General features: G+C 49.1%; 1 protein-coding gene across 5 annotated transcripts in view; it reads right to left on the bottom strand.

Moving 5' to 3' along the window:
* The window catches only part of cluha (clustered mitochondria (cluA/CLU1) homolog a), a 115,531-nt gene that overhangs the window by 82,093 nt on the left and 5,719 nt on the right, over nt 1–27,719 (bottom strand). For 2 of the 5 annotated variants that reach the window (XM_038814463.1, XM_038814464.1), the window contains exons 1-2: nt 14,291–15,404; nt 6,088–6,278 (exon numbers count right to left, since the gene is read on the bottom strand). In XM_038814463.1, coding sequence (XP_038670391.1) covers nt 6,088–6,278; nt 14,291–15,368 — 1,269 coding nt within the window. In that variant the 5' untranslated portion in view covers nt 15,369–15,404. Of the gene's footprint in view, nt 1–6,087; nt 6,279–14,290; nt 15,405–24,882; nt 25,029–27,719 lie in introns of those variants that run through there. The other 3 variants (XM_038814465.1, XM_038814466.1, XM_038814467.1) reach the window with 2 other exon arrangements.

The following is a 27,719-nucleotide window of genomic DNA, read 5'->3' as shown; positions in this document are numbered from 1 at the left end:
AACTCCAGGCTCATTGTAATGTGGTTGCCACTTAGCTGCCCTCTGAAATGGCCTAACGAGCTACCCAGTTCAAGGGCAATTTGGGATGGGCAACAAATGTCAGCTTTGTCAGTGACGCCCACATCCCAGTGAAAGGATAAAGAAACGTCTCCCGAATGGGATTTGAACCCACGACTTTGTGATTCAGTGCCATAGAATCACTGCAGTGCAGAAGGAGGCCAGAAGGCATCCATTCCGGCCTTGGGTCACTGTCTGTGCGGAGTCTGCACATTCTCCCTGTGTCTGCGTGGGTTTCCTCCGGGTGCTCTGGTTTCCTCCCACAGTCCAAAGATGTGCAGGTTAGGTGGATTAGGCTTACATTAACACTGCAATGAAGTTACTGTGAAAATTGCCCCTTAGCGTCCAGGGATATAGAGGTTAGATGTGGCTACGGACAAAGGACGGGCAGGACGGGGGAGTGGGCCTGGGTAGTGCTCTTACAAAGGGATGGTGCAGACTCGATGGGCTGAATGGCCTGCATCTGCACTGTAGGGATTCTATGATTTGGCTCATCAAGTCTGTACCGACTCTCCAAAAGAGCATCCTACCTAGACCCACGTTCCCACCCAATCCCTCGGAACCCAGTATCCCCACCTAACCTTTTGGTCCCCGAGGGGGCAATTTTAGCATGGCCAATCCACCTGCACATCTTTGGACTGTGGGAGCACCAATCGCTAAATTCTATTTTGATGTGAAGCTTCAGATCCTTTAAGGGATTTTACGCTTCCAGTTCTTAAAGCCAGTTTTTTTTCTCCCCAGAAGACAACGTTTTCATCACCATCTTTTCACGCCACTGCATTAGCCCCAGGTTTTTGCCAACGTCACTAAATAGTTTCAGGAGTTACATCAGCAGCATCTATTGTGCTGCCCCTTCACATGTTCCCCAGGGAAACACCAAGCGGAACCTAAGAAAACACCCCGTGAAGGTGCAAGCTTGGGCCTGTGAACCTCAACGCAATCGCGTGTCACCGTCTGAAGACCCACTCTCACAAACACCACACCTGGAACTCCCATCCATTTGAATTTCCCAGATCACAGCGTCTGGCAAAGAAGGGCCTGACACACTCGTACACGCAGCTTTTCAAATCCTCTGGATGTCCTGAAGTGCTTCAGAATTAATCATTTTCTAAAATGTAGCCACTTGTTTCGGAGGCAAACGTGGCAGCCATTTTTCTGGAACCTACTGTGTCGAAGTGATGGCTGATCAGTTAACCTCAGCATTCATGAAGGCAGGGACGCCAGCCAAGATGAGGCAGTGCCTCGGTTATTATGTTTTACCCATGCTATTCCACCATGGCCTGAATGGCCTCCCTCTGCACCACAATGACTCCATGACTCAATGGAAGTCAGCACCTCCAATAGTGCAACACTCTCATTGTGCTGCATTGAAGTGTCAAGTCTATATAGGTGCTCAAATCCTAATGTTAGGCTTGAACTCATCGTACGCTGGCCTTGCTAACATTTAGACGGAGGATGATCAGAGAGACATGGGCTGGGATTCTCCAAAATACCAGCGTCAAAACCGGCGCCGGCGTCAATGGGACTCCAGGCCCAGTCATTCTCCCCTTCCTCAGGGGGCTAGCACGGCACCGGAGTACTGTGCGCTGCTCCGGCGTCGGAAGCCGGCCCCACATGGCCAGCACGGGTCTGCGCATGCGCGCCACAGCCAGCTCCGTGCCAGCACCCAGGCAACACAGCGGAGCCCTACAGGGGTCCATCATGGAGGAACATAGCCCCTGCCCCACCCGGAACGAAGGCGTCCGCCGATCGGTTGCCCCCGATCACGGGCCTGGCCACCGTGGAAGGCCCCCCCCCCCAAACCAGGACGGCCCCCTGCAGCCAGAACGCCGAGGTCCCATCGGGTGGGGCAATGTGAACCACGCCGGCAGGGCTCAGTGGGCACTCGGCCTGTCGAGCGCAGAGAATCGCCGCGGGGGCAGCTTTCAACGGCACCCGACCATGCCGGCGCGATTGCCACCGATTCTCTGGTCACCAATTGGAAAAAATTAATTGGATACTCTGGAAAAAAAAATTTAATTAAAAAAAGCAGAGGAGGATACTGTGGGAGTGGAGAGGGAAATATTAATAAAACCTATTTAAAATCCAATCAGTTCCTCTTCCTTGATCTTCTCCCCCCGCAGCCCTGCAATTTTTTCCCTTTTCACGTATATATCCAACTGCCTTCTAAATGTTACTATTGAATCTGCTTCTACTGTCTTTCCAGGCATTACATTGCAGATCATCATAACTTCCTGCCTCAAAAGAAAAATCTCAACTCCCCCCCCCCCCCCCCCCCCCCCCCGGATTTTTTTTTGCCAATTACTATCATTCTGTGTCCTTGGTTTACTGTCCCACTTGCCTTCCTGTCTGCTCTACCCTCACAATTTTGAACATCCATCTCTCCTTAATCTTGATTATAATGAGCGTCTCCTCTGGTAGGAGGCTGCAACTGCAATGCAGCAAATTTACATGGGCTGTTTCCACCGTAAATATGAATATCCTAACCTCACTTTATTTGAAGATTACACCCTGTTCCCAAATCCACGTGTCCATCAACACAGAAGATCAATGAGTGTGAAAGTTCTGATTCTAATATGTACTTCCTTTCTAAATCACCCTTTCTCACGACCTCTGACTCACCTTGAGTAAAGACTTGGAAGATATGCGAATACGGTTATATTTTTAAATTAAAAAAAACAGGCAGCAATAAGCACAACGCAAAATAATTTATGGATGGATTACAAGATTAGAAAAAGTTGCCTTAAATATGGAATATAAATATTGAATAGCTAGTGAAGGTGGGGTAGTGTTCACATCTGCCCGACAGCCAGTTCCTTGCTTCACCCCGGCAGTTAAAAGCTGGGTGGTTTGAACAGTGACCTGCAGCTGTGGCAAACAATGGCACAGTCTCGCTCAGAAGCTGCCGTCAACAGGAGGTCTTTTGAATGACTATTTATGCAAAAACTGACAGGTGTTGAAGCGCCTTTTCCGGCACTCAAGAATCAGAGTAAAGGGTTTAAGGGCGAGCAGCTGAGTAAATAGACAGTTTACCTGGTCGGATCACTTTCTTCTTGGAATATATATATATGTATCACAAGACATAAGGGCAGCACGGTAGCATTGTGGATAGCACAATCACTTCACAGCTCCAGGGTCCCAGGTTCGATTCCGGCTTGGGTCACTGTCTTTGCGGAGTCTGCACATCCTCCCCGTGTGTGCGTGGGTTTCCTCCGGGTGCTCCGGTTTCCTCCCACAGTCCAAAGATGTGCGGGTTAGGTGGATTGGCCATGATAAATTGCCCTTAAGTGTCCAAAATTGCCCTTAGTGTTTGGTGGGGTTACTGGGTTATGGGGATAGGGTGGAGGTGTTAACCTTGGGTAGGGTGCTCTTTCCAGGAGCCAGTGCAGACTCGATGGGCCGAATGGCCTCCTTCTGCACTGTAAATTCTATGTAATAAGCAAGAAAAAGTGCACTGTTGATTCAGAGACGCAACGCCAATGATTTAGCCCAGTGCCATGTAAAAACGTCGAATCTCTGACAATTCACAAAGCAAATGCAACTAGTGACTAGTGCTTCACCTTCAAACCAGGCACGTATGGAATGATTTAGAGGGATCCCAGGTCCATTACGAACGCTTTCAAACAGTGAAGTCTGCTCAAACGTGTAGTTAATCCTTCTTCATCCTGCATCCATACCATCAGAGAAGCGAGCCTCGTGACATTGTTAAATTCAGAGGGTAACGTTTAATTTTCTGAAGGTTGCTCCGCAAGGCAACTTTGCGGATGCCAGCAAATGCAAAGCGATTGAGGAATGCATAGGAACCTGCTGTAAAATGGATGAAATGAGGCTCAACCTGCCCCAGGGAACAGGGCACCCCCGCATGCGGAGGACTTTCCCGTCGCTTCGACAGTGCAAAAACATTTTACAGTCTACTTTGATGTCATCGTTTGTAACATTAGACCAAGTCTTAATTTGTATAACGGATTGAAAATACTACATATAAAGTCAGTGGTGGAGTGATGGATGGAGACATTGGCTTTGTGTCACCCTCGCTTGTCCGAAAGGCTCAGTTCTCCTCAAATGGCTCAACGATAGAGACTTTGCCATGTGGGTCTGTCCAAGATGGGGTGTGTTGGCCCCCTTCCCACGTATTGGGATCCAGCTTGCTCGCTCAAGAGGTTGGCTTCCAGAATGTCTTTACATCGAAGTTTGGGGTGTCCTGCGGTGCGGGTTCCTGTGCTCAGCTGCCTGTGGAAACTGGCTTTGGCACACGGGAATCCTCCATGCGAACCACGCGATTGACCCAGTGAAGCGGAGGGAAGAGCATGCTTGCGATGCCGTGAAGGCAACACTCTGAAGAACCTTGGGTGTTGGAGATTATATATTTTTAAATATAAATTTAGAGTACCCAATTATTTTTCCCAATTAAGGGGCAATTTAGCGTGGCCAATCCACCTACCGGACACATCTTTTGGGTTGTGGGGGTGAGACCCACGCAGACACGGGGAGAATGTGTAAACTCCACACGGACAGTGACCCAGGGCCGGGATTCAAACCCGGGTCCTCAGCGCCGTAGGCAACAATGATAACCACTGTGCCACCGTGCTGCCCCTAGATTATATTTTGTTGAGATTGTGAACAGATCTCAAAGCAGCAAAGATGGAATGCTTCACGTGGCTTTACGCGACGCCGATAGGGTGCCCAAGTCTCACACCTACAAAGAAGTGATGCAAGAGCCGCTGCCTAGTAGATGTTTATCTTTGCTCCGAGACAAACTTCCTGCTCGTTCCAGTGTCTGCGCGCAAGCCAAATGTTGAGATGGTTTTTGCAAGGTGATCCAGCGAGTGGATATTCCCAAGATAGCAAAGACTTCTATACTGAATGGCGGGGTGTGCTGCAGCGACTGTGGAGTCTTGCAATATGTGGCCAGGGGTGGGTTGATTCAAGTTCCGTCTTCTTCAGACTTATCGTCGGGCTCGATTGACAAGCGGCTGAATGTCCTCTGGAGTATGTGCAAGAGAGAGTGCAGCCATCCACAGACAAGAGTTCAATCGATAGCATCTATTTGGCTTCCTAGTAACCAGTAAAAACACACATAGCAGCAACAACATTCCAGTTGTGGCCTGTTATGAAGCGCGCTAACAACAACACTATCTCATGATCCAAATGAAATTGGAAACCAGGTCCAAATTAAAGACGGCAGGCCTTGATCACCACTCTACCCAATGCCAAATCAAATATAGCTGATCTACAATAAAAAGCCTTGGGGCGGCACGGTGGCTAGCACTGCTGCCTCACAGCGGTGAGGACCCGGGTTCGATCCAGGCCCCGGGTCACCATCCGTGTGGAACATAGAACATTACAGCGCAGTACAGGCCCTTCGGCCCTCGATGTTGCGCCGACCTGCGAAACCACTCTAAAGCCCATCTACACTATTCCCTTATCATCCATATGTTTATCCAATGACCATTTAAATGCCCGTAATGTTGGCGAGTCCACTACTGTTGCAGGCAGGTTATTCCACGCCCTTACTACTCTCTGAGTAAAGAACCTACCTCTGACATCTGTCCTATATCTATCTCCCCTCAATTTAAAGCCATGTCCCCTCGTGCTGGACATCACCATCCGAGGAAAAAGGCTCTCACCGTCCACCCTATCCAATCCTCTGATCACCTTGCATGCCTCAATTAAGTCACCCCTCAACCTTCTTCGCGCCAGCGAAAACAGCCTCAAGTCCCTCAGCCTTTCCTGAGTTTGCACGTTCTTCCCGTGTCTGCGTGGGTCTCACCCCCACAACCCAAAGATGTGCAGGGTAGGTGGATTGGCCACACTAAATTGCTCCTTAATTGGAAAAAATACAAAACTGTCTGTTTTTATTTCCAATTTTGTTACTTTGTAGTTTTTGAAGCCATCCTAAAACTTCAAGAAAAGAACTTGGACGAGGCTACCTAAAGGCTCTGGGTTAGGAATTAACCAGTCTGCATCCGAGATACAATTGCATTTTCTCAAAGCCAATTAACATGGAGCCTGAATGGTCACCGCACTAACCTGCAGGTCGAATGGCTCTATCCCAGGGGCGTGCATCTTGACGGTGAACCCCGTGTCCTGGATGACTATCACCTCTTGCTCATTCTCATCGTCCACCCGAGTCTCGTCATCGACCCTCTCTTTGTGGTTTTCCGTCTCCAAATGATCGTGCCCAGCATCTCCATTGACTAACGGCATGCCCGACGAATGGGCTGCAATTAAAACAGAACAGGTGATGAAGATAAAACAAAAACAATTCCCCCCACCATTTCCAGTAACCGACAACTGACTCAAGCCGAGCAACTGAATGCATCATTATCACGAGGAAAGAGTCGCTCGCTCCCACTCTGACAGTGTAGGGCAGAATCTTATGTTTTCAGCCATACCGGTAGGGAAAAAAAAAACATGGCGACAGAAATCAGCGGAATGTGGCAATCGTCAACAAAATGGCTTGTGGGCCGCATTCAGAAGCCCGATGGGCCATATGTGGTCCCCGGGTCGCAGGCTGCCCACCACTGCCTCAGAAGAACGAACTGCCTTAGGTCATGGCCATTTCCAAGTTGCAAAGTAGTAGTAAAAACAAGCATGTCCATCTGGTTGGAGAACAGCATTAAACCCTTTGGGTCCGAAACACCTCTTGGAGCGGGGCCAAAAAGTCAATTTGAATGCAAAACAGTTGAAAATGTGGTTCTCGGAGAAAAAAAAAAACCCTTCTGATTAGCAAATTAAAAATCAAATCGACATGAGGACTGTTCCAAACTACTGTTACGGAGACTGGGGTAATAAAAAAATAAAATAAATTGCCCAGGCTGGCAAACTCCATTAAGCACACTTGACAAGGCTGAAGGAAATTTGTTTGAAATTCTTACTTTAGTTGCCTGGCTGGTTTGGTAAGCAAATGTGCGGCGGAATGAGTGGTAAATGACCCACACTGCTCTGCATTAGCTAATCTCAAAGTGCAGTAAGTCGTTGGGTTGCTGCTGTAATTTGGCGAGTGGGACGGAGGTTGGTTGAAAGGTAAGGCTGCAGCAATGCCTCCTGCTCTCCGTTACCACCCAGTGGCCACCTCCCCATGACGTCCAGGGATCGGCAGAGACCAGGCATCAAGTGAGAACTGGGTTGGGTGCAGTTTCATTTTTCCCCCCCATGGTTAGATGGTCTGCTCAGTGTCCAAGTTTCATTCGGCAGACAATGGGCGGGGTATCAAAGATCTGAGGAAACACAGGGAACTAACTATAAGGGCAGCACGGTAGCATTGCGGATAGCACAACTGCTTCACAGCTCCAGGGTCCCAGGTTCGATTCCGGCTTGGGTCACTGTCTGTGCGGAGGCTGCACATCCTCCCCGTGTGTGCGTGGGTTTCCTCCGGGTGCTCCGGTTTCCTCCCACAGTCCAAAGATGTGTAGGTTGGGTGGATTGGCCATGCTAAATTGCCCTTGTCCAAAATTGCCCTTAGTGTTGGATGGGGTTACTGGGTTATGGGGATAGGGTGGAGGTGTGGACCTTGGGTAGGGTGCTCTTTCCAAGAGCCGGTGCAGACTCAATGGGCCGAATGGCCTCCTTCTGCACTGTAAATTCTATGTCTATGTCTAAATTCCAGTATGAGTCAGCACATTCAAGGGATTTTTAAAAAACCCTCCTTTGTAATAGGCCAAGATTAGCCCTGTTGTCTCACGGCGCCAAGGTCCCAGGTTCGATCCCGGCTCTGGGTCACTGTCCGTGTGGAGTTTGCACATTCTCCCAGTGTTTGCGTGGGTTTCGCCCCCACAACCCAAAGATGTGGGGGCAGCATGGTGGTTAGCATCAATGCTTCACAGCTCCAGGGGAGTTGTTTGGTTACGGGTATAGGGTGGATACGTGGATTTGAGTAGGGTGATCATTGCTCGGCACAACATCGAGGGCCGAAGGGCCTGTTCTGTGCTGTACTGTTCTATGTTCTATGTGCAAGGTAGGTGGATTGAACATGCTAAATTGCCCCTTAATTGGAAAAAAATGAATTGGGTACACTAAATTTATAAACAAAAATAAGTTTAATTAGTTTTGACGTCAAATTATCCTAAAATTAGCACTGCATGATTTAAATCACCATTTTCCTTTGCAAAATATAAGACTCCCAATTTGCTGAGAATTTTGACAAAAGCAAACTGTTTGATACCCTTGTGCAGTGAAATGGCCAGGGAGAGAGGGGAAACCATGAAGCTCAAGAAAAACAAGCTACAAGTAAAAGAGGAATTTTACGTCTCCCAAGTTAGAAATTACACAGGTAGCTCTTTAGAAATTACTGCACCTGAAGGGTACAGATTTTTAAAAAATCATTTACAGGACGTGGGCGTCGCTGACTGGGCCAGCATTTATTGCCCATCCCCAATTGCCCTCGGGAAGGTGGTGGTGAGCTGCTTACTTGAACTGCTGCAGTTCCCAAAGTGTAGGTACACCCACTGTGCTGTTAGGTAGGGCGTTGCAGGATTTTGACCCAACGACAACGAAAGAACAGCGATTTATTTCCAAGTCAGGGAGGTGAGTGACTCAGAAAGGAACCTCCAGGTGGTGGCGTTCCCAGGTGTCTATTGTCCTTGCCACCCAGGTGTCTACTGTCCTTGTCCTGGTAGTGGTTGTGGGCTTCCACGGTGCTGTCAAAGGAGACTTGGTGAGTTACTGCAATGTAGCTTGCAGATGTTAAACACTGCTGCCACTGTATACAGTGGTGGATGGAGTATATGTTTAAGGTGGTGGATGGGGTACCAATAAAGCGTGCCGATGATGCATCACATAGATGGGTGCTCCGTGATTTGGGCAGGTTCCGTAGATGAGATCCCAGGTCAAACTGTTAACAGATCAGATGATGGCAATCTCCCACCTAATCCACAGGATATAATTTTTTAAATCGTGCTTTGTCTCGCTCAAAATAACCACCAGAACAGGTTAAATATATCAGGCTATTGTTCATACCGAACTTTTAAAAATGTGTTATTGTGGGATGTAGCGGACCTGACATGGCATCATCACTACCCACCTGACTTGCCAGAAAACAAACGCAGTGTTGGCTTTGGCGAGGGTTCGCCGCTTCCTTTCGCTGAAGGGCATTATTAAACTAGCTGTGAACCCCAACAATCCACCAGTTTTAGGCAGTGATGTTGTTATTGCCACTGGACTAGATACCCAGAGGCCCGCAGTAATGCTCTGGGGTCCCGGGTTCCAATCCCACCATATCAGCTACTGAAATTTGAATTGGATCAAAAAAAAACTTGTGAAAATAAAAACCCATCTGGTTCACTAATGTCCTTTAGGGAAGGAAATCTGCCTGGAACGGCCCACATGTGATTCCAGACTCTAAAGTAGTCGACTCACAAAATGCCCTCTGGGGCAACTAGAGATGGGTAATAAATGGTGACCCAGCCAGCAAGGCCCACATACCATAAAGGCGCCTCTATTTGAGGATTGCCATCGAAATAGAATCATAGAATTTACAGTGCAGAAGGAGGCCATTCGGCCCATCGAATATGCACCGGCCCTTGGAAAGAGCGCCCTACTTAAACCCACGCCTCCACCCAGCCCCGTAATCCAGCAACCCCACCTAACCTTTGGACACTAAAGGGCAATTTATCATGGCCAATCCACCTAACCTGCACATCTCTGGACTGTGGGAGGAAACCGGAGCACCCGGAGGAAACCACGCAGACACGGGGTGAATGTGCAGACTCCACAGAGACAGCGACCCCAGTCAGGAATCGAACCTGGGACCCTGGAGCTGTGCAGCAACTGTGCTAACCACTGTGCTACCATGTCCGCCAATTGGTGCTACCGTATAAAGTGCCTCTCGCTTACAAGTCTCGCCAATTGTTACTTCCACAAGTTTATACAATAACGGACTCCAGAGGCAGCTGAGGACACAAATATACAGGCATTCATCAGCAAGATCAATTTACAACTGGGACAGCTGTGAGACACCATGAAATAGAGAGCATACGTCAGAATTTTACATGTTAAGTGATCCAACAGTTTAAAAGCTACTGATCCCTATTAATGAATGCCTGATCTTAGCTACCCCAGAATTTGCTCTAGTTTGGAAATGTTACACCCACCTTGGGGCCTTTGTAAAGGTAGACTCAAAGGGCCAACGAACCAGATACTTCCTCAGTTACATTTCGGAGATGGCAAGTGTGTCAGTATGTATCATTTCAGAGTAACACTTATAGATTAGCCACGGTCACAGAATCTGGGATTCTGCATCCAACATCCCCCTCAATATTTTGATTCCCCAAAAATCAGTGTCTGACAATCGGATGGCCACAATAATCCCGCTGTACAATAAATTGTGAGTTGAAAGCTGAAAATTACAAACTTTAATCAAATGGTAAATACTAGTTTTTCTTGGAAGGGTTTGTTCCAGCAGACAATAGTCACGCAGTGAGTATACCCACGGGTAACAGGCCAGTTCTTTACCTTGCGTGTCGCTGAAGGAGCTACCACCGAACATCAGTCCCTCCGCAATCCCTCCAACAGGCCTTTCATGTGTGGTGAACATTTCCTTTTTCTAAAATTCGTACATGGGATGGGCCTAGTCAGCATTTATTGCCCACCCCTAATTGCCCTGGAGAAGGTGGTGGTGAGCCACCTTCTTGAACCGCTGCAGTCGCTGGGGTGTAGGTACACCCCTAGTGCTGTTAGGGAGGGAGTTCCAGGATTTTGGGGGCGGCACGACGACACTGCTGCCTCACAGCGCCAGGCACGCGGGTTCAATTCCGGCCTTGGGCGACTGTCTGTGTGGAATTAGTACGTTCGCCCCGTGACAGTCAAGCGGGCTGCTTTGTCCTGGACGGCTTCTCGAGTGTTGTTGGGGCTGCACCCATCCAGGAAAATGGGGAGCATTCCAGCATACTGCTGACTTGCATCTTGTAGAGATGGTGGCCAGGCTTTGGGGAGACAGGAGGAGAGTTACTCCCCGCAGAATGCCCAACCTCTGATCACCTCTTGAATTTATATGGCTAGCCCAGTTCATTTTCCGGTCAATGGTAACCCCCTGGTTACAGATTCTCGCAGCAACTGGTCACCATAAAGTTGCACTGGGAAGCAGCCGACACAAGGCACGTACCAACTACGGACCCACAAAGGGCAACACTCACCATAGAATCCTGCTGGTGAGCTACCCAGTTGGTCACAAGGAAGATGGGAAAACACTTGAAAACATCCGTGAAACCAAACACGGAGAAGCAAAGACGCACCAGCAAAAGGCCGGATTTACTCAAAAGATTAAAACGCTCACGGTTTTGTATTTTTGCTTCCACTTATCTACAGACTTGGGTTAAACAACATAACATTTCACTGTGTGCTACATTTTGGCAGAATATTTCGAGGATCGTAGCAAGAGACTTCAAAAGGACAAAGAATTGGAGAAATTGGCAGGCATGCGGCAGATACAATTTAACACGAGAAGCGCGAAGTGATTCATTTTGATTGGAAGAACGAGGGGAAGCACCCTAAACTGACGGGTAAGTGGACAGACGGGAGAAGCTGGGAAGGCAGTCCGTACAACAGAGAAGGTTCAGGGGAGATGTGAAGGAAGTGTTGAAATTATAAAGGGGTTTGATGAGAGTAAATGAGGGCTAGGGTTCTGCACCCCCGTTTCAGCAGGCAGGGAGGTTCGAATGAAGTTACTGTGAAAAGCCCCTAGTCGCCTCATTCCGGCGCCTTTTCGGGGAGGCTGGCACGGGAATTGAACCCGCGCTGCTGGCATTGTTCTGCATTGTTTAGCCCATTATGCTACACCAGACCCTTACCATACATCAATCCCATCGCCATACATCAACAGGTCCCATCCCTGCCCCCCCACCCGCCCCCTTCCCGGGACGGCACGGCGGCACAGTGGTTAGCACTGCTGCCTTACGGCACAGAAGACTCGGATTCGGTCCCAGCACTGGGTCACCAAAGATGTGCAGGGTATGCGGATTGGCCATGCGGATTGGCCATGCGGATTGGCCATGCGGATTGGCCATGCGGATTGGCCATGCGGATTGGCCATGCGGATTGGCCATGCGGATTGGCCATGCGGATTGGCCATGCGGATTGGCCATGCGGATTGGCCATGCGGATTGGCCATGCGGATTGGCCATGCGATATTGCCTCTTCATTGGGAGGAAAAGAATTGGGTACTTTATAAAAAATGTTTTAAAGCAGGCTCCAGGCTCCCCCCCCCACCCCCCACCCCCTCCCCTATATATATTTTTTAAGATTGGGAGGGGCACACCAATAATAATATTTATTGTCACAAGTAGGCTTACATTAACACTGCAATGAAGTTACTGTGAGAGGGCTCTAGCCGCCACATTCCATCCCCTGTCCGGGTACACAGAGGGAGAATTCACAATGTCGAAATTACCCAACAGCACGTCTTTCAGGACTTGTGGGAAGAAACCGGAGCACCCGGGGAGGAAACCCACGCAGACACAGTGAGAACGCGCACACTCCGAACAGACAGTGACCCAGCCGGGAATCGAACCTGGGACCCTGGTGCTGTGAAGCCACAGTGCTTACCACTGTGCTACCGAGCTGCCCCATCTTGAAGGCCAAGGATCCTGGAAGGTGGGTGGGGGGGATGTTTTGTTCAACAAGGTGCTACGATCTGGAATGCACTTGTCTGAAAGGCTGGTGTGGAAACAGATTCAACAGTAACCTTCAAAAGGGAATGGGGGAAAGACTTAAATTTGCAGAAGGCTGGTGAAGGAGTAGCGGAGTGGGCCAAAGTGGGGAAACACTATCAAAGATGGGATGAATGGCAATCGAAGAATGTGGCACACACTCCCGGATTGTCCATGGCCTTGAATGGTGCTTTGGTAGGGTTTAAATTGGGATACCAGAGACTTTTCCTTGGCTTGGGGGGGGAGTGATTTGGGGGGGGGGGGGGGGGGGGGGGGGGGGGGGGGGGGGGGGGGAGAGAGCATGGAACACGCCGACATCTGCATCATTTCTAGGCCAGAGAAACAGCGGTGGAACAACATGAAAAATTCAGCCCTGGCAGAGCTTTTGGCTAATTGTAGCTCCTGTGCTTCCTTTAAAATTATATTAATTTATTCCCCAAACTGGAAACATTAACCCTTTTCATGACAGGAAAAAAGCCAGCTCTCCCATTTACTGAGATTAATCAGTAAAGGTGCGTCCATACCCTCCTATGGAACAGAGTAAAATGTTACAGGCTTGGAGGTGCTATCAACGTAGACACCTCCAACTTCATTTTTAAAAATAAATTTAGAGTCCCCAATTCTTTTTCCCCCCCAATTAAAGGGGCAATTTAGCGTGACCAATCTACCTAAAATGCACATCTTTGGATTGAGGGGGGGAGTGTGTGTGAGTGTGAGTGTGAGTGTGAGTGTGAGAGAGAGGAGAGTGAGAGAGAGAGAGAGAGAGAGAGAGAGAGAGAGAGAGAGAGAGAGAGAAAAAGAGAGAGAGAGAAGAGAGAAAGAGAGAGAGAGAGAGAAACCCACGCAGGCACTGGGTGAATGTATAAACTCCACATGGACAGTGACCCAGGGTCGGGATCGAACCTGGGCCCTCAGCGCCGTGAGGCAGCAGTGCTAACCACTGCAATGTCATGCCGCCTCTTCCGCAGTGATGACGTGACCCAATGGTTGGAGACATCAAAAGCTTACTTTCAGCAAGACCTCAGGAGGAACCAAAGGAGAAATAGTCTCTTGGGGTCAGCCAGAGTATTTGTCACCCTGAAGTTTGCCCCAGAGTCTAATGGACACACATTTACTGCGGAGTCTGAAATCCACGGAGCTGGGTTACAGAGCCGGCCCGCTTCCATCTACCACTGACCATTTTGCAGAGCAATTCCTGCTGAAGACAGGATGAAAGTGCAGGATCCAAAAGAGCCCCATTGTTTTAGACATCCTTGGTCTAACATTTTGCTTTCACATTCTTACTAGAAATAGGTCACAGGAGCTGGGACTGAAACACTTGTGCGTGGTTTGGAATGGGGTGTTTTTTGGGCCAGCGGGCGAGTTGCTGCGAGGGAGAGGCAATTCGCCCCTCGAGGGGTTAAAACGTGCTATGCAAGTGCAAGAAAATAATTAAAAGCTGTCAAACTTCACACTGAATAATTGGTCACGGCCAATGCTACTGCTGCCAACCAATTTCACCCTGCCGCAGCTGCACAATTAGTATCATTAGAAGGCCTGTCGCAACAACGAAGAGATGCTTTCTTTGATTTTTTGCTTACTCCTCCCACCTTCTTCACATCCAACTGACAACGAACGCAGAAGCCTCTTTTTCTTCCTCTTCTTCCTGGGATTTTCAGGAAAGCCGAGCCCGCTCAAGGCCCCGTTATCCTCGGCGGTGACCAGGTGGCCCGAGGAACTTGGCGGCTGGCTAGCGGGCGGAGTTCCAGCAGCACCTCGGCTTGGCAGCTTGCCACGCTCTTTCCAGCTATCGACACTTCTTGCCGGAGCTAAACACACCTGCTTTCCCACAGCCTGCGCACATTCAGGGCGCGGATCCACCGTGGCAGCCATCAATAATTCAGGGGGTCTTTGATGCAACGCACAGGGAGCGGGGTCAGTGGCGTCATCTCTTATCAGATGGCCACAATGACCTTTGGTAACAGACTCCGTGTTAGAGTGGTTCTCTGGTGCCTCAGTTTCAAGTTTGAAACGTTCACCCCCTTTCCGGGCTAATTGCACAAAATCACACTCCTGGCCGTGGCTCACTAATTCACTCGATGACTCCAAGCCAATGTTTTTCCCTCCCACATCTGTTATGTCAGCTATTTCCACGGGAGTCTCTTCGCAGCACAATCTGTTGTCTGTGCAGCAAGCAGAGGCCTCTGACTTTCCACAGACATGCCAAACTAGAGGCTGGCAGCCATGATCTTTCACCTGTTTCGGAATCTCGTCAAGGGCAGAGGGAAGGTCATCAGATGTAGGAGATGCACGCTTCAGAGCTGCCAGGCACATCCCACTATTTAAACAGCCGTCCTTCTGGTCTGACAGAGCCCAATCTCTCTCAACGCTATCAGGAGCCCCGGTCTTCGAGGCAACGCTGTCTAACCTCGGAGACCTCTCGCTCTTCGGCCCAGAGTTGCTCGCTATCACGCTGCTCAAGACGATGTCGGGGTAACCTTGCACGGGCCGCTCCTCCGACGCACCGGACTCGTTTTTAACCAGGAAGGTGAAGCCAGGAGGTGCGACGCAACACTCTCTCCGAGAGTCGGACAGCAGCGGCAAACGGTCGTCGCTCAACCCTTCCGGCTGCCGCCTCAGGATAAAGCCTGTGAAAAGTCTGCAGCAAGCAGAAACCGTGTTCCCCATGACCAGGCAGTCACCCGCCGACGTGAGATAGTAGCAGCAGTGGGATAGCAAGGCTCGGAAAGAAAAGGTAGTTGGCACAATGGGTTGAACTCACACGGGTGTCTAGCTCCCAGCAGTAGCCTGCACTGAAAGCCTGGAGAGAGGGCAATTAGAGACAGTGAAGTGTCTGAAACGTCACAAAGCCTATCCGAATATTTCCAGGGACGGAAAAAAACTTCCCAACAGCTGTGGCTGCCAAACTGCCCACGTGCCTCTAAACTGATTCCTCTCGTGCCGATACTCTCCCCATCTTTTCAAAGAGGGGACATCAAGGACACAGAGGCCCCCTGTAGAATATTCCAGCTCTCTGAACTGGGCATGGCAAGGGGGAGGGGGGGATCCGTTGCAATACTTTGTGCAGCTTCAGGCAGCAGATAGCTGGATAGAGTTAGTTTAAAAAAAAAAAAAAAAAAATTTCTTGGCTCAGAAAAGGTCACTGCAACGGAATCTAGGCAACGCCGGTCTTACTTGAAGAAAGGGCATTCAGGGCAGCAATGTGACATTCATACCAAACAGCCCAATTCAATGCCTCCATTGGCAGCGGCTCTGAGAAAATGTCAAAAGCAGCAATTTGCCGGGTGTCCTGTTACGAGAGGGCTGCTCGTACACACCATTGTCCATTTGGATACGCGCCAAGTCACACCACAAGCCTTTTATACGGAACCACAATATATCCCGTGGAGAAGAATCATACCAACGGTGGATTAAGTTACACATTGTAGCGAACATAAAACTGGCCGTTTCTGGGTCACTGTCCGTGTGGAGTTTGCACATTCTCCCTGTGTTTGCGTGGGTTTCACCCCCACAACCCAACGATGCGCAGGTGAGGTGGATTTGCCACGCTAAATTGCCCCTTAGATTGGAAAAAAATGAATTGGGTACTCTTTTTAAATAGATAAAACTGGCAAACAGTTTGAAAAGGCGAAAAGTGGAAATAACCCAAAATCCTCCAGTCTTTCTAGTTTTCCCTTTTTAAAAACAGAATTCATACATTACTGTAGAGAAAAAAAGAGCTCACTCTTTGCAAATACTGCATTTAAAACAAGCCACGCTGTTAGCGAAGGGGGCTATAATAAAGAAAATCAAAAAAGTCAGAAAAAGCGAAACCTATCAAAACACACATCTCAAAAAGATCAGCTTCCGATATTCAGCAAATGTTAAAAGTTCACAAAGCGCAGCGATCAGTTCTAAACTGCGGGATAACACAGGGACAGTCAGGGGGGTCCCGAGATAGCCATCAACAACCCTCGTTACCGGCTCCTGAAAAGTGGCTTCAACACTTTAGGAGAGAGCGAGTTTACACCAATGTCACAAGTCAGAGGGATACAAAACCAAAAACACGTCCAAGTCTGAGATTTCAGGTCTGGTGCAATCTTGTTTGCTGACTGAGGAAAAAAAAGATAAAATTCCACCACTAAGTAACAAACATTAAAACAGCACAAATTTGCTTGGATACGTGATCTTTGCATAGTGGCACAGTGGTTAGCACTGCCGCCCTCCGAGCGCCAAGGACCCGGGTTCAATTCCGGCCTTGGGTGACTGTGTGTGGAGTTTGCGCATCCTCCCCATGTTTGCGCAGGTTTCCTCTTCAGAGGGTCAGTGCAGACTTGATGGGCCGAACTGCCTCTTTCTGTTCTCTGGCTCTTTGCTTAATTTTGTCTCTTTCCTCCTCTATCCTCGCCCCACTCTATCCCCCCACATCCTCCAATCAAATACAGCACGCATCTCCCTCAAAACTGATGAAAAGGTACGAGAGTTTAGGGTCACGCATATCTCCACATATTCAAATCGGTACCATTTATTTCTTTAAGCTAATTTGACTACTGCAGATAAAGATTGTCCTGACGCACTTGCTGCTGCCTCGCTTGAACCAGCCAGGATTCCTTACCCGCCTCACAGCCAAGAATAGAAAACCTCGCCCTCTAGGGGATGCTCAAGGAAACTAAATTCAAGTCTCCTGATTGAGTGGCAAAATGTAGTCTCCAGCACACTGCCACCTTGTGTCCACTGACAAGCGTGCAGCCACTTCTCCTTGCCTGACGAACATACAACCAGATTTTTCTGCAGCTCTGGGAATTATTAGTCATGGAATTAATGCTTGTGGTAGTATTGAAGTAAATCATTGAAATTATACACATTCTGCTCCACAGCAAATAAAAAGACAGGAAAAGAACAGAGCTAGTAGCACTTAAGCAGGGAGATGTGCAGGTATTGAAAACATATCGATATATTTGAACCAATATCAATAGCTATGGATCACATAAGCCATTACAATAGACAGCTCCTTACAGCTGGAGATTTCAGATTTGGAGATTTTGAAACAAAATTGGATAAGAATAAACGTAAACCTTTTGAAAACCTGCAAAGACCATAAGACACAGGAGCAGAATTAGGCCACTCGGCCCATCAAGTCTGCTCCGCCATTCAATCATGGCTGATATGTTTCTCATCCCAATCCTCTTGTTTTTCTCCCATTAACCCCTGATCCCCTTATTAATCAAGAACCTATCTATCTCGGTCTTAAAGACACCCAGTGATTTGGCCCCCACAGCCTTCTGGGGCAATATTCCACCGGTTCACCACCCTCAGGTTTAAAGAAATTCCTCCTCATCTCTGTTTTCAAGCATCGTCCCTTTAGTCTGAGATTGTGCCCTCTGGTTCTTGTTTTTCCTACATCCCCTCTACGTTCACTCAATCCAGGCCTCGCTGTCAATAAGTTTCCCCCACCCCCTCATCCTTCTAAACTTCCAACGAGTACAGACCCAGAGTCCTCAACCGTTCTTCATACGACAAGCTCTTCATTCCATTAGCAGTGGAGAAACATGACATTAGCACCTAGTCACAGCCCATTGGGCCAAATGGCCCGTCTCTGTAAAAGTGCTCCAGTCCCTTACCGAACTAGGCCTTCTTTCTGGGTGCAGCTGGCTGGATGGCTGTGGAGGCCGCCACGGTGAAAATGGTTTCCTATCTCACATACACCCTCCCTTCAAAATGCAGATGGCTGGGTCACAGTCAGAGGACAGGAGGTCCGCTGAACTCAAATAACCTGTCTCCCGCATCCGAATGACACTGAAGACAATCCTGGCCCGGCTCCATCAATTGGGTTAAGATTAGCTAATTCAGCAGCAAGCAGGGATTGAACCTTAAACCTTCCTGTTCTATAATGGGATCGGTGGTGCAGCACGTGGCACATTTACCTGCCAAGTTACTCCAGACTCAGATGCAACATTACAAGAAACATATCAAATCTTTTCAATTGTCTACTTGGTGTTCTTTTCTCCAAATCCCCCAAAATCTCCACAGCACCATTCGCCAACAAAGAGGGGCAAACAGTCTTAGATATCAGCTAGCAATAGGGAGGAGTGTGTTACATAGAACAGCACAGCACAGTTAGAAGCACCTCCAATTTTATACTCTCTTCCCCCCCCCCCCCCCCCCCCACCCCATAGACACATTTAAACCCCACTCGACCTCTATTCACCCCGTACAGAAAGGTTACCACCTCACCAGGTAAGTGATCTATGGGGATGATCCCTTACATTATCATTCCACTGCAGGTCAAGTTTGATTGAGGCTCACACAAGGCTCTTCAATATATTTTAATTATACACAAGCAAACACGTTAACAAAAATGGCAGCTCAAGGTTGGTTTCAACAGAGTTGGATTTTCACCTGCTGCAGTCAGTTCAGAGCGTCTGAATACTGAGAGAGAGAGAGAGAGAGAGAGAGCTGTGCATATTTAAGACAGCAGAACGTTATTGAGGATTATTTCATTGGTAGGTTGAAGTAATGCATTTGATTACACTTAAAAATTGATAACGTTGAAGCTTTGATGATACTAAACTGCAATTGAGATTAAAGTACATTACATGAATGAGTTAGTGCCTTATCTTCACCAAGAATGATTGTTCTCCATTTGTGGATTATAACCAGAGTAAACATTCTTACTAGCGCAGCTTATTCCATGGGGTATTCCAATATAGCTTGATGAGATGGTATTGTGTGGCATATAACCTAACTTAATATAAATATAATGATGGATAATGACTGTAGAGTCTAGGTCATCGCTAATACATTATTCTGGAGAAATCTTAACTTGCTACAATTAAGCCATTTGGTACCAACACACCCCCCAGTAGCCTAATTGATAAGGCACTGTCTTCAGAGCCAGGGATTGCGGGTTCAAACTTTTCCCAGCAACCAAATGGACTACTCATGCTCCTAATTAGCACATCTGCAGCCGTGTGCACAATTCTGGTCACCTGACATTACTGCCCTTGAAGAGGTACAGGAGCAGCAAAGACGGTTCAAGGTTATCACAAATTTGTTATGGTTTCATCAATAACCACACTTCAAAAGACAGTGATGTGTTCTGGAACATCCAGTGGCCGTGAAAAACACTTTAATAGGAAAAGGCTTTTTATGATGCAAGGCCTCAGAGTCGCACTCCCCAGCCCTCCTTCTCGCTCTCCCCCCAGCCCTCCTTCTCGCTCTCCCCCAGCCCTCCTTCTCGCTCTCCCCCAGCCCTCCTTCTCGCTCTCCCCCAGCCCTCCTTCTCGCTCCCCCCCCCCCCCGCCCTCCTTCTCCGCCCCCCCCCCCCAGCCCTCCTTCTCGCCCCCCCCCCAGCCCTCCTTCTCGCTCCCCCCCCCAGCCCTCCTTCTCGCTCCCCCCCCCCCAGCCCTCTTCTCGCTCCCCCCCCAGCCCTCCTTCTCGCTCCCCCCCAGCCCCTCCTTCCCGCCCCCCCCCCCAGCCCTCCTTCTCGCTCCCCCCCCAGCCCTCCTTCTCGCTCCCCCCCCGCCCTCCTTCTCGCTCCCCCCCCCCCAGCCCTCCTTCTCGCTCTCCCCCAGCCCTCCTTCTCGCTCTCCCCCAGCCCTCCTTCTCGCTCCCCCCCCCCAGCCCTCCTTCTCGCCCCCCCCCCAGCCCTCCTTCTCGCTCCCCCCCCAGCCCTCCTTCTCGCTCTCCCCCAGCCCTCCTTCTCGCTCTCCCCCAGCCCTCCTTCTCGCTCTCCCCCAGCCCTCCTTCTCGCTCTCCCCCAGCCCTCCTTCTCGCTCTCCCCAGCCCTCCTTCTCGCTCTCCCCCAGCCCTCCTTCTCGCTCCCCCCCAGCCCTCCTTCTCGCTCCCCCCCCAGCCCTCCTTCTCGCTCCCCCCCCCAGCCCTCCTTCTCGCCCCCCCCAGCCCTCCTTCTCGCTCCCCCCCCCCCAGCCCTCCTTCTCGCTCCCCCCCCAGCCTCCTTCTCGCTCCCCCAGCCTCCTCTCGCTCTCCCCCAGCCCTCCTCTCGCTCTCCCAGCCCTCCTTCTCGCTCCCCCAGCCCTCCTTCTCGCTCTCCCCCAGCCCTCCTTCTCGTCTCCCCCAGCCCCCTTCTCGCTCTCCCCCAGCCCCTTCTCGCTCCCCCCAGCCCTCCTTCTCGCTCCCCCCAGCCTCCTTCGCTCCCCCCCCAGCCCTCCTTCTCCGCCCCCCCCCCCCCCCCCCCCCAGCCCCCTTCTCGCCTCCCCCCCCCCCCAGCCCTCCTTCTCGCTCCCCCCCCCCAGCCCTCCTTCTCCGCCCCCCCCCAGCCCTCCTTCTCGCTCCCCCCAGCCCTCCTTCTCCCCCCCCCAGCCCTCCTTCCGCTCCCCCCAGCCCCCCGCTCCCCCCCCAGCCCTCCTTCTCGCCCTCCCCCCCCCCCCCCCCCCCCCCCCCCCCCCCCCCCCCCCCCCCCCCACCACCACCAATTTATCTAATTCCCGTAATAACCCAATTTGCCCTCTGGGGGCTGGTGGAATACAAGCTCCCCTGCTGCGGGGCGGAGGGGCTAACAGCTGGGGCTCGTGAACCAGCTACTTAAAAGCCGGCCAGGATTGGGACCGACATGATCGGCCATCCCAGGTGGGACTTATGTGCTGCGTTGCTTTTGTTTGCCTCAATTAACCTTTGCGGTTTAACCTTCTCGGGACTCTTGAAGATATTATAATTCCTTTTTGAAAGCTCCAATTGAATCAGCTTCCACCGCCCCAGAGGGAACTCGCAAAGACTGACTTGGGCACATTGCCCACTGTGGCAAACCAGGAAACAAATTGAAAATTAGTTAGAAATAAGAAAGGAAGTCTGGCAGAACATTTATCACAGAAGACAGGAAAAATGTGGTGTAGGTGGTTACTGGGGTTGGTCAATGGGCCAGACAGCAGAAATGGGCTCAGATCCACTGCATATATTTCTGCTGATAGACCTCGGCTTCATAGTTTGCCAATCTCAAGAATGGCCCAAAGTGCTTCATTTAGAATTTAATTACAACAATGTAGTATTCATTCACTTGCTACCCTTGGCAACATAATCCAAAACACATCAGGTTCCACATGCACCACAATGAGATTCCATTTTCTCTCTCCAACACCACTCCAGATCCCTCCACTATCCAACTGGCTCACTGCTTGCCAGGGATCCGGTATTGGATGAGCAGAAATTTCTTCCAACTAAATTAAGATTGAAGGCATTGTCTTTGGTCTCCACCACAAACTCAATTCCTTGGCCAAGGTTCCTGGCACCATCTGAATTTGAGTCAGACCATTCCCAACCTGGGCGTTGTTTCTTAAGCCCGAGATGAGCTGCCAGCCACATATCCACCTCTGTGACATTGCCCAACTCCAACCACGGGCAGCACGGTAGCATTGTGGATAACACAATTGCTTCACAACGCCAAGGTCCCAGGTTCGACTCCGGTTTGGATCACTGTCTGTGCGGAGTCTGCACATCCTCCCAGTGTGTGTGGGGGTTTCCTCCGGGTGCTCCAGTTTCCTCCCACAGTCCAAAGATGTGCGGGTTAGGTGGATTGGCCATGCTAAATTGCCCTTAAGTGTCCAAAATTGCCCTTGGTGTTGGGTGGGGTTACTGGGTTATGGGAATACGGTGGAGGTGTTGACCTTGGGTAGGGTGCTCTTTCCAAGAGCCGGTGCAGACTCAATGGGCCGAATGGCCTCCTTCTGCATTGTAAATTCTATGAAAAAAAACTCAACCGCTGCCAAAAACTGCATCCACACCACTTGTCCTGGTCTTCTGGTCAATCGTGTGTATTTCACCCTACAAAAACTGAAACTGAACTGGATTGGCCATATAAATATTGTGGCTACAAGAGCAGGTAAGAGACTGGGAATCCTGTGGAACACTCTCCACTTGCCTTGTTGAGTGCAGCTCCTACAACACTCGAGAAGCTCAACACCACCCGGAATAAAGCAGCCCGCTTTATTGGCACCCCATCCAACACTTGTAACCATTTATTAGCTCCCCCACTGATCCAGAGTTGCAGCAGCTCTTACTATCTACAAACTGCAATGCAGCAAGTTGCCATGGCTCCTTCAACAGTATCTTCCAAGCCAGTGACCTCCACCACCTCGAAGCACAAGGGCAGCAGATACATGGGAACACCAACACCTGGAAGGTCCCCTCCAAGCCACTCACATCCTGACTTGGAAATATATCGCCGCTCCTTCACTGTCGCTGGGTCAAAGTATTGGAACTCCCTCCCTAACAGCACTGTGGGTGTACCTACACCACAGGGGCCAGTTTAGTTCAGTTGGCTAGACAGCCGGTTTATGATGCAGAGCAAGGCCAGCAGCGCGGGTGCATCTCCCGTACCGGCTGAGGTTATTCATGAAGGCCCCGCCTTCTCAACCTTGCCCCTCGCTTGAGGTGCGGTGATCCTCAGGTTAAATCACCACCAGTCAGCTCTCCCCCCTCAAAAAGGGGAAAGCAGCTTACGGTGATCTGGGGCTATGGTGATTTTACACCAGACACTGCAGCAGTTCAAGAAAGTGGCTCACCATCACCTTCTCAAGGGCAAGTAGGGATGGGCAATAAAAGCTCTCTAGCACTGCATGAAAGAATAATGGGGGGAAAAAGCTCCATAAAACCAGCTCTCTGACCAAGCTTTAGGTTTTGGAGTCAGAAACTCTCTTAATATTTAAGAAATGTTTAGATATTCACTTGCGCTGCCATAACCTCCAGGGCTATGGGCCAAGCGCTGGAAGATGGGATTTGTGTAGTCAGATCATTGTTGCTCAGCATGGACACAATGGGCCGAATGGTCTCCTTCAGTGCTGTATCTATACATATCCTGATACCTCCTCCTTCCACGTGTGTTAAGTGCCTTGGAACATTACGCTACATTCAATGCACTATTCCCGACTTAGGTCACTGTCTGTGCAGAGTCTGCACGTTCTCCCCGTGTCCGCGTGTGTTTCCTCCGGGTGCTCCGGTTTCCTCCCACAAGTCCTGAAAGATGTACTTGTTAGGTGAATTGGACATTCTGAATTCTCCCTCAGCGCACAGGCTCCAAAGCGTGGCGACTAGGGGATTTTCACAGTAACTTCGTTGCAATGTTAATGTGAGCCTACTTGTGACACTAATAAAGATTGTCAAATAATGTTAGCCAGTTCTAAAGCAAAAAGATTGCTTGCTTCCAATTTGGGTTTTATTAAGACTTTCCTCATGAATCAAATTCTAGCTGCCATGGAAAGGGCATCGCCATAACCAAAGCCTTACTTGGAATGGACTTTTGCACACTCGCCCCCACTAATGCCCTCGCCGATTGCTTCAACAACATGTTAGGGTCTAATACGGTGAGTGCCGAGCAAACTACCTGATAATTGAGGGCCTGGCAGTCAGGCTCCAGTCCTTTAAAAAAATTTTTTTTAGAGTACCCAATTATTTTTTTCTAATCAAGGGGCAATTTTAGCGTGGCCAATCCATCTACCCTGCCCATCTTTGGGTTGTGGGGGTGAAACCCACGCAGAAACAGGGAGAATGTGCAATCTCCACGCAGACAAGTGACCCGGGGCCGGGTCCGACCCCGGGTCCTCAGCACCGTAGTCAGCAGTGCTAACCACTGTGCCACCGAGCTGCCTGTCAGGCTCTAGTGTTGCCACCACCCAGCATCCATACTTCCAGTCAGGGTTTTCACTGGATTGCGACTCAGAGCAGAAACGTCCCCCCTCGCACCCAGCTGATTCTTCCTTTTCCCTTAGCCAGGAATAACTGTGGCCAACCACACTGACTAAATAATCAAGACCTTGAGGGTGGGACAGAGCTATTATATCAGTGATCCACCAGAACCCGCCAAAGCCCACCATTTTCTATGTGCAGCTGAGATCCTAGATAACAGGAAACTCAAATAGAAGCAGGTGGAAGAAGACAAGGCCTTGTGCTTTAGTCATAGCGGATCCTCACTGAGCAACCAAATACAGAACGATTATAAATAAGATTGGGACTCATTTTCAATGGCTCATTGAAACCAAGGACATGTTACATTTGACTTTAAAAGATTGGTTAATTGCCCGACCATCATTTAGCAAGGTTCCCTTCTCCGCCTCAAAGTTTCCCTCTACTCCTTTAGACCGTAACACCCCCAATACTCAAAGAGGATATTATTCCAGAATAAAGCAAGACATTGACTACAAAAATGGTGCTTCACTGTGATGAACAAAGCTAAACCCAATCATGTTCTTACCCACGCATACACATCAGTCAAGGTCCCTGGGTAGCGATCAGGAATATAGGTTGGCATAATCATCTAGTTTCACGGTTCATATTAATATTTTAGAAGTAGCGTTTCGTTTTGAGAAGATCAAATTTGATGGGGTACGGCAATTAAAATGCTGGACTTTAGAAATAGCTGGAACACATCATATCGTGGCAGTTCAAAGGGTTCCGTGTGTACTTATGAGGTCAGCGATAGAAGTGTAAACACTGAACAATGGATGATCCATTTCTGGATCTCGAGGAATAGCTAGGGCGTCTAACATCATCTCAATAAAAAGCTAAAAACTAGCAATTCCGGGGGGAAAAAAGTTGTAAAACTCTATCAGACAAAGAAATTATTTGCACATTCTCCCTGTGTCTGCATGGGTCTCACCCCCCTAAGCCCCAAAGGTATGTAGAGTAGGTGGATTGGCCACGCTAAATTGTGCCTTAAATGGATTTTTTTTAAACTTAAAATTATACATAATTATAGAATCAAAGAGTTGTGTTGAAGATAAGAGTTAATTTACATTTCTGGGGCCTGGAAAAAAATGCCATTTTGTCATGGAGGTGGGCTGTGGAGGTTAGAGGTTCTTTTGTTTAGTTTAAGTTTTCTCACAGAAGGCAGTTGCAATTCTGGTCTCATGCATAGATTATCATAGAATTTACAGTGCAGAAGGAGTCTGCACCGACTCCTGGAAAGAGCACCCTACCCAAGGTTAACACCTCCACCCTATCCCCATAACCCAGTAACCCCACCCAACACTAAGGGCAATTTTGGACACCAAGGGAAATTTATCATGATCAATCCACCTAACCTGCACATCTTTGGACTGTGGGAGGAAACTGGAGCACCCAGAGGAAACCCACGCACACACGGGGAGGATGTGCAGACTCCGCACAGACAGTGACCCAAGCCGGAATCGAACCTGGGACCCTGGAGCTGTGAAGCAATTGTGCTATCCACAATGCTACCATGCTGCCCACAACACAAATAAGTCTACAGTTCACCGAGTTGAGAGAACAAAAGGAGATGCATTGTAATCAAGCCTGCACCCGAGGCAGAGAAAATACTAACTGTATTGTTCACCAAGGTGAGGAGGACTCAAGCTCAGTTTGGAGACTTTGAGTTCATGTGCAGGGAAATTTGCTCAACTTCAAGCCAGAGAAATAAACCTACTGTGTTCCTCACAGTGAAAGGATATTAGCCTTATGGGAGCAGGTCAGTCAGTTTGGAACAGCCAGAGAGAAAACATCAGCTAGTAACCAAGAGTCTGGTGTGGAGTCGGCAGCTGACAGAAGCTGTGAAAGCATGAAAGGTCATTAGAAGCCAGGATAATTCCTGATGTTCAAATCCCCAAGTAAGAAGGTGGTGAAGCCCACATTGAAAAAGAGTCCAGAGTTGCGATCTATATGGAAAATTGGAGGATTACAATTTAGGATCCCCATGAAATTTCATTCTTTGGAGACCAGCTAGAAGTGACTTCTGGGGCAGCACGGTGGCGCAGTGGGTTAGCCCTGCTGCCTCACGGCGCCGAGGTCCCAGGTTCGATCCCGGCTCTGGGTCACTGTCCGTGTGGAGTTTGCACATTCTCCCCGTGCTTGCGTGGGTTTCGCCCCCACAACCCAAAGATGTGCAGGGTAGGTGGATTGGCCATGCTAAATTGCCCCTTAATTGGAAAAAAATGAATTGGGGACTCTAAATTTAAAAAAAAAGAAGTGACTTCTGGAGGGCTGTGGCATACCTTTCATGAAAACTGAATTAACCATCATGATTTCATGAACTAAGAGAATGCTTGATGTGTATGTGCATGGCGGGGGCAGGGGGAGTAAAAGTAAAACTGAATACAGAGAATATATAGGTACAAACTAGTGTTAGTAGTGTTTGCCTTTAACATTTTTATATATAAAATCTGGTTTTTTTTCCAAAACATGAAATCTCGTGCCATAATGTCTTTCCATGAATCACTAGGAGATTGAATTTCTCTTTAAATGTCAATAGTCCCTACAGGTATCTTTACACAGGGTGTTAATATTTTTTCCCTTCCTCCAATGACAGAAGGTTGCTCTAAGTTTAACCCAACCTTCCTGGTGAAATCATGGGTGGGTTTGAGTCAGGGACTCGACTTACACACTATTCCATCTGATATTGAGACCAACTGTACAGCACTGATGCTCCAACTGTGATCCCTAAGTCAGCGCATCCAGGCAGTGTGAACCGGAAAGCGTTCTGGTTTAATGAGGTGCCTTACCTATGGAGGTGGGGCAGCGGCAAGTTAAACTGACCTGTTCACACGCTACTCGTGTTAAAATCAGGATTATACATGCTCCAATGCGCCTTGGCTCAGATAGAACAGTTGTACTGCAAAATGGGCTCGATTGTAACTATTTTGTTCAAATTAGTTTGTCAGCGTGAGCAACAGAATTAAGGTTGTATTTCTCTTCAACCCACAGTGATTTTGTGACTCTCCGATAAAATAAATGTCAGACAGCAGGGACTGAAACTGTTGCCTCGGGAGGGAGTCAGAATGCAGCAAGAAGAATCTGGGGCAAGCAAAGCAGGCCATTGGACAGAAAATAAAAAACCCCCATTCGGTTACGTGACCTCGAAAAAAAAATATTGCAGTGAATGTTACAAGACTTCACTGGATCAAACTTGTGAATGAGAAAATTATGATCCGTATGGCTCAGTCGATGGAACTCTTTTTTTTAAAATTTAGAGTATCCAATTATTTTTTCCAATTAAGGGGTAATTTAGAGTGGCCAATCCACCTACTCTGCACATTTTTGGGTTGTGAGGGCGAAACCCACGCAGACACGGGGAGA

This window comes from Scyliorhinus canicula, chromosome 12 (genome assembly GCF_902713615.1).
Source record: "Scyliorhinus canicula chromosome 12, sScyCan1.1, whole genome shotgun sequence".
NCBI lineage: Eukaryota > Metazoa > Chordata > Chondrichthyes > Carcharhiniformes > Scyliorhinidae > Scyliorhinus > Scyliorhinus canicula.
Note: the sequence above shows the minus strand (reverse complement) of the source record. Positions and strands in the feature narration are given on the sequence as shown.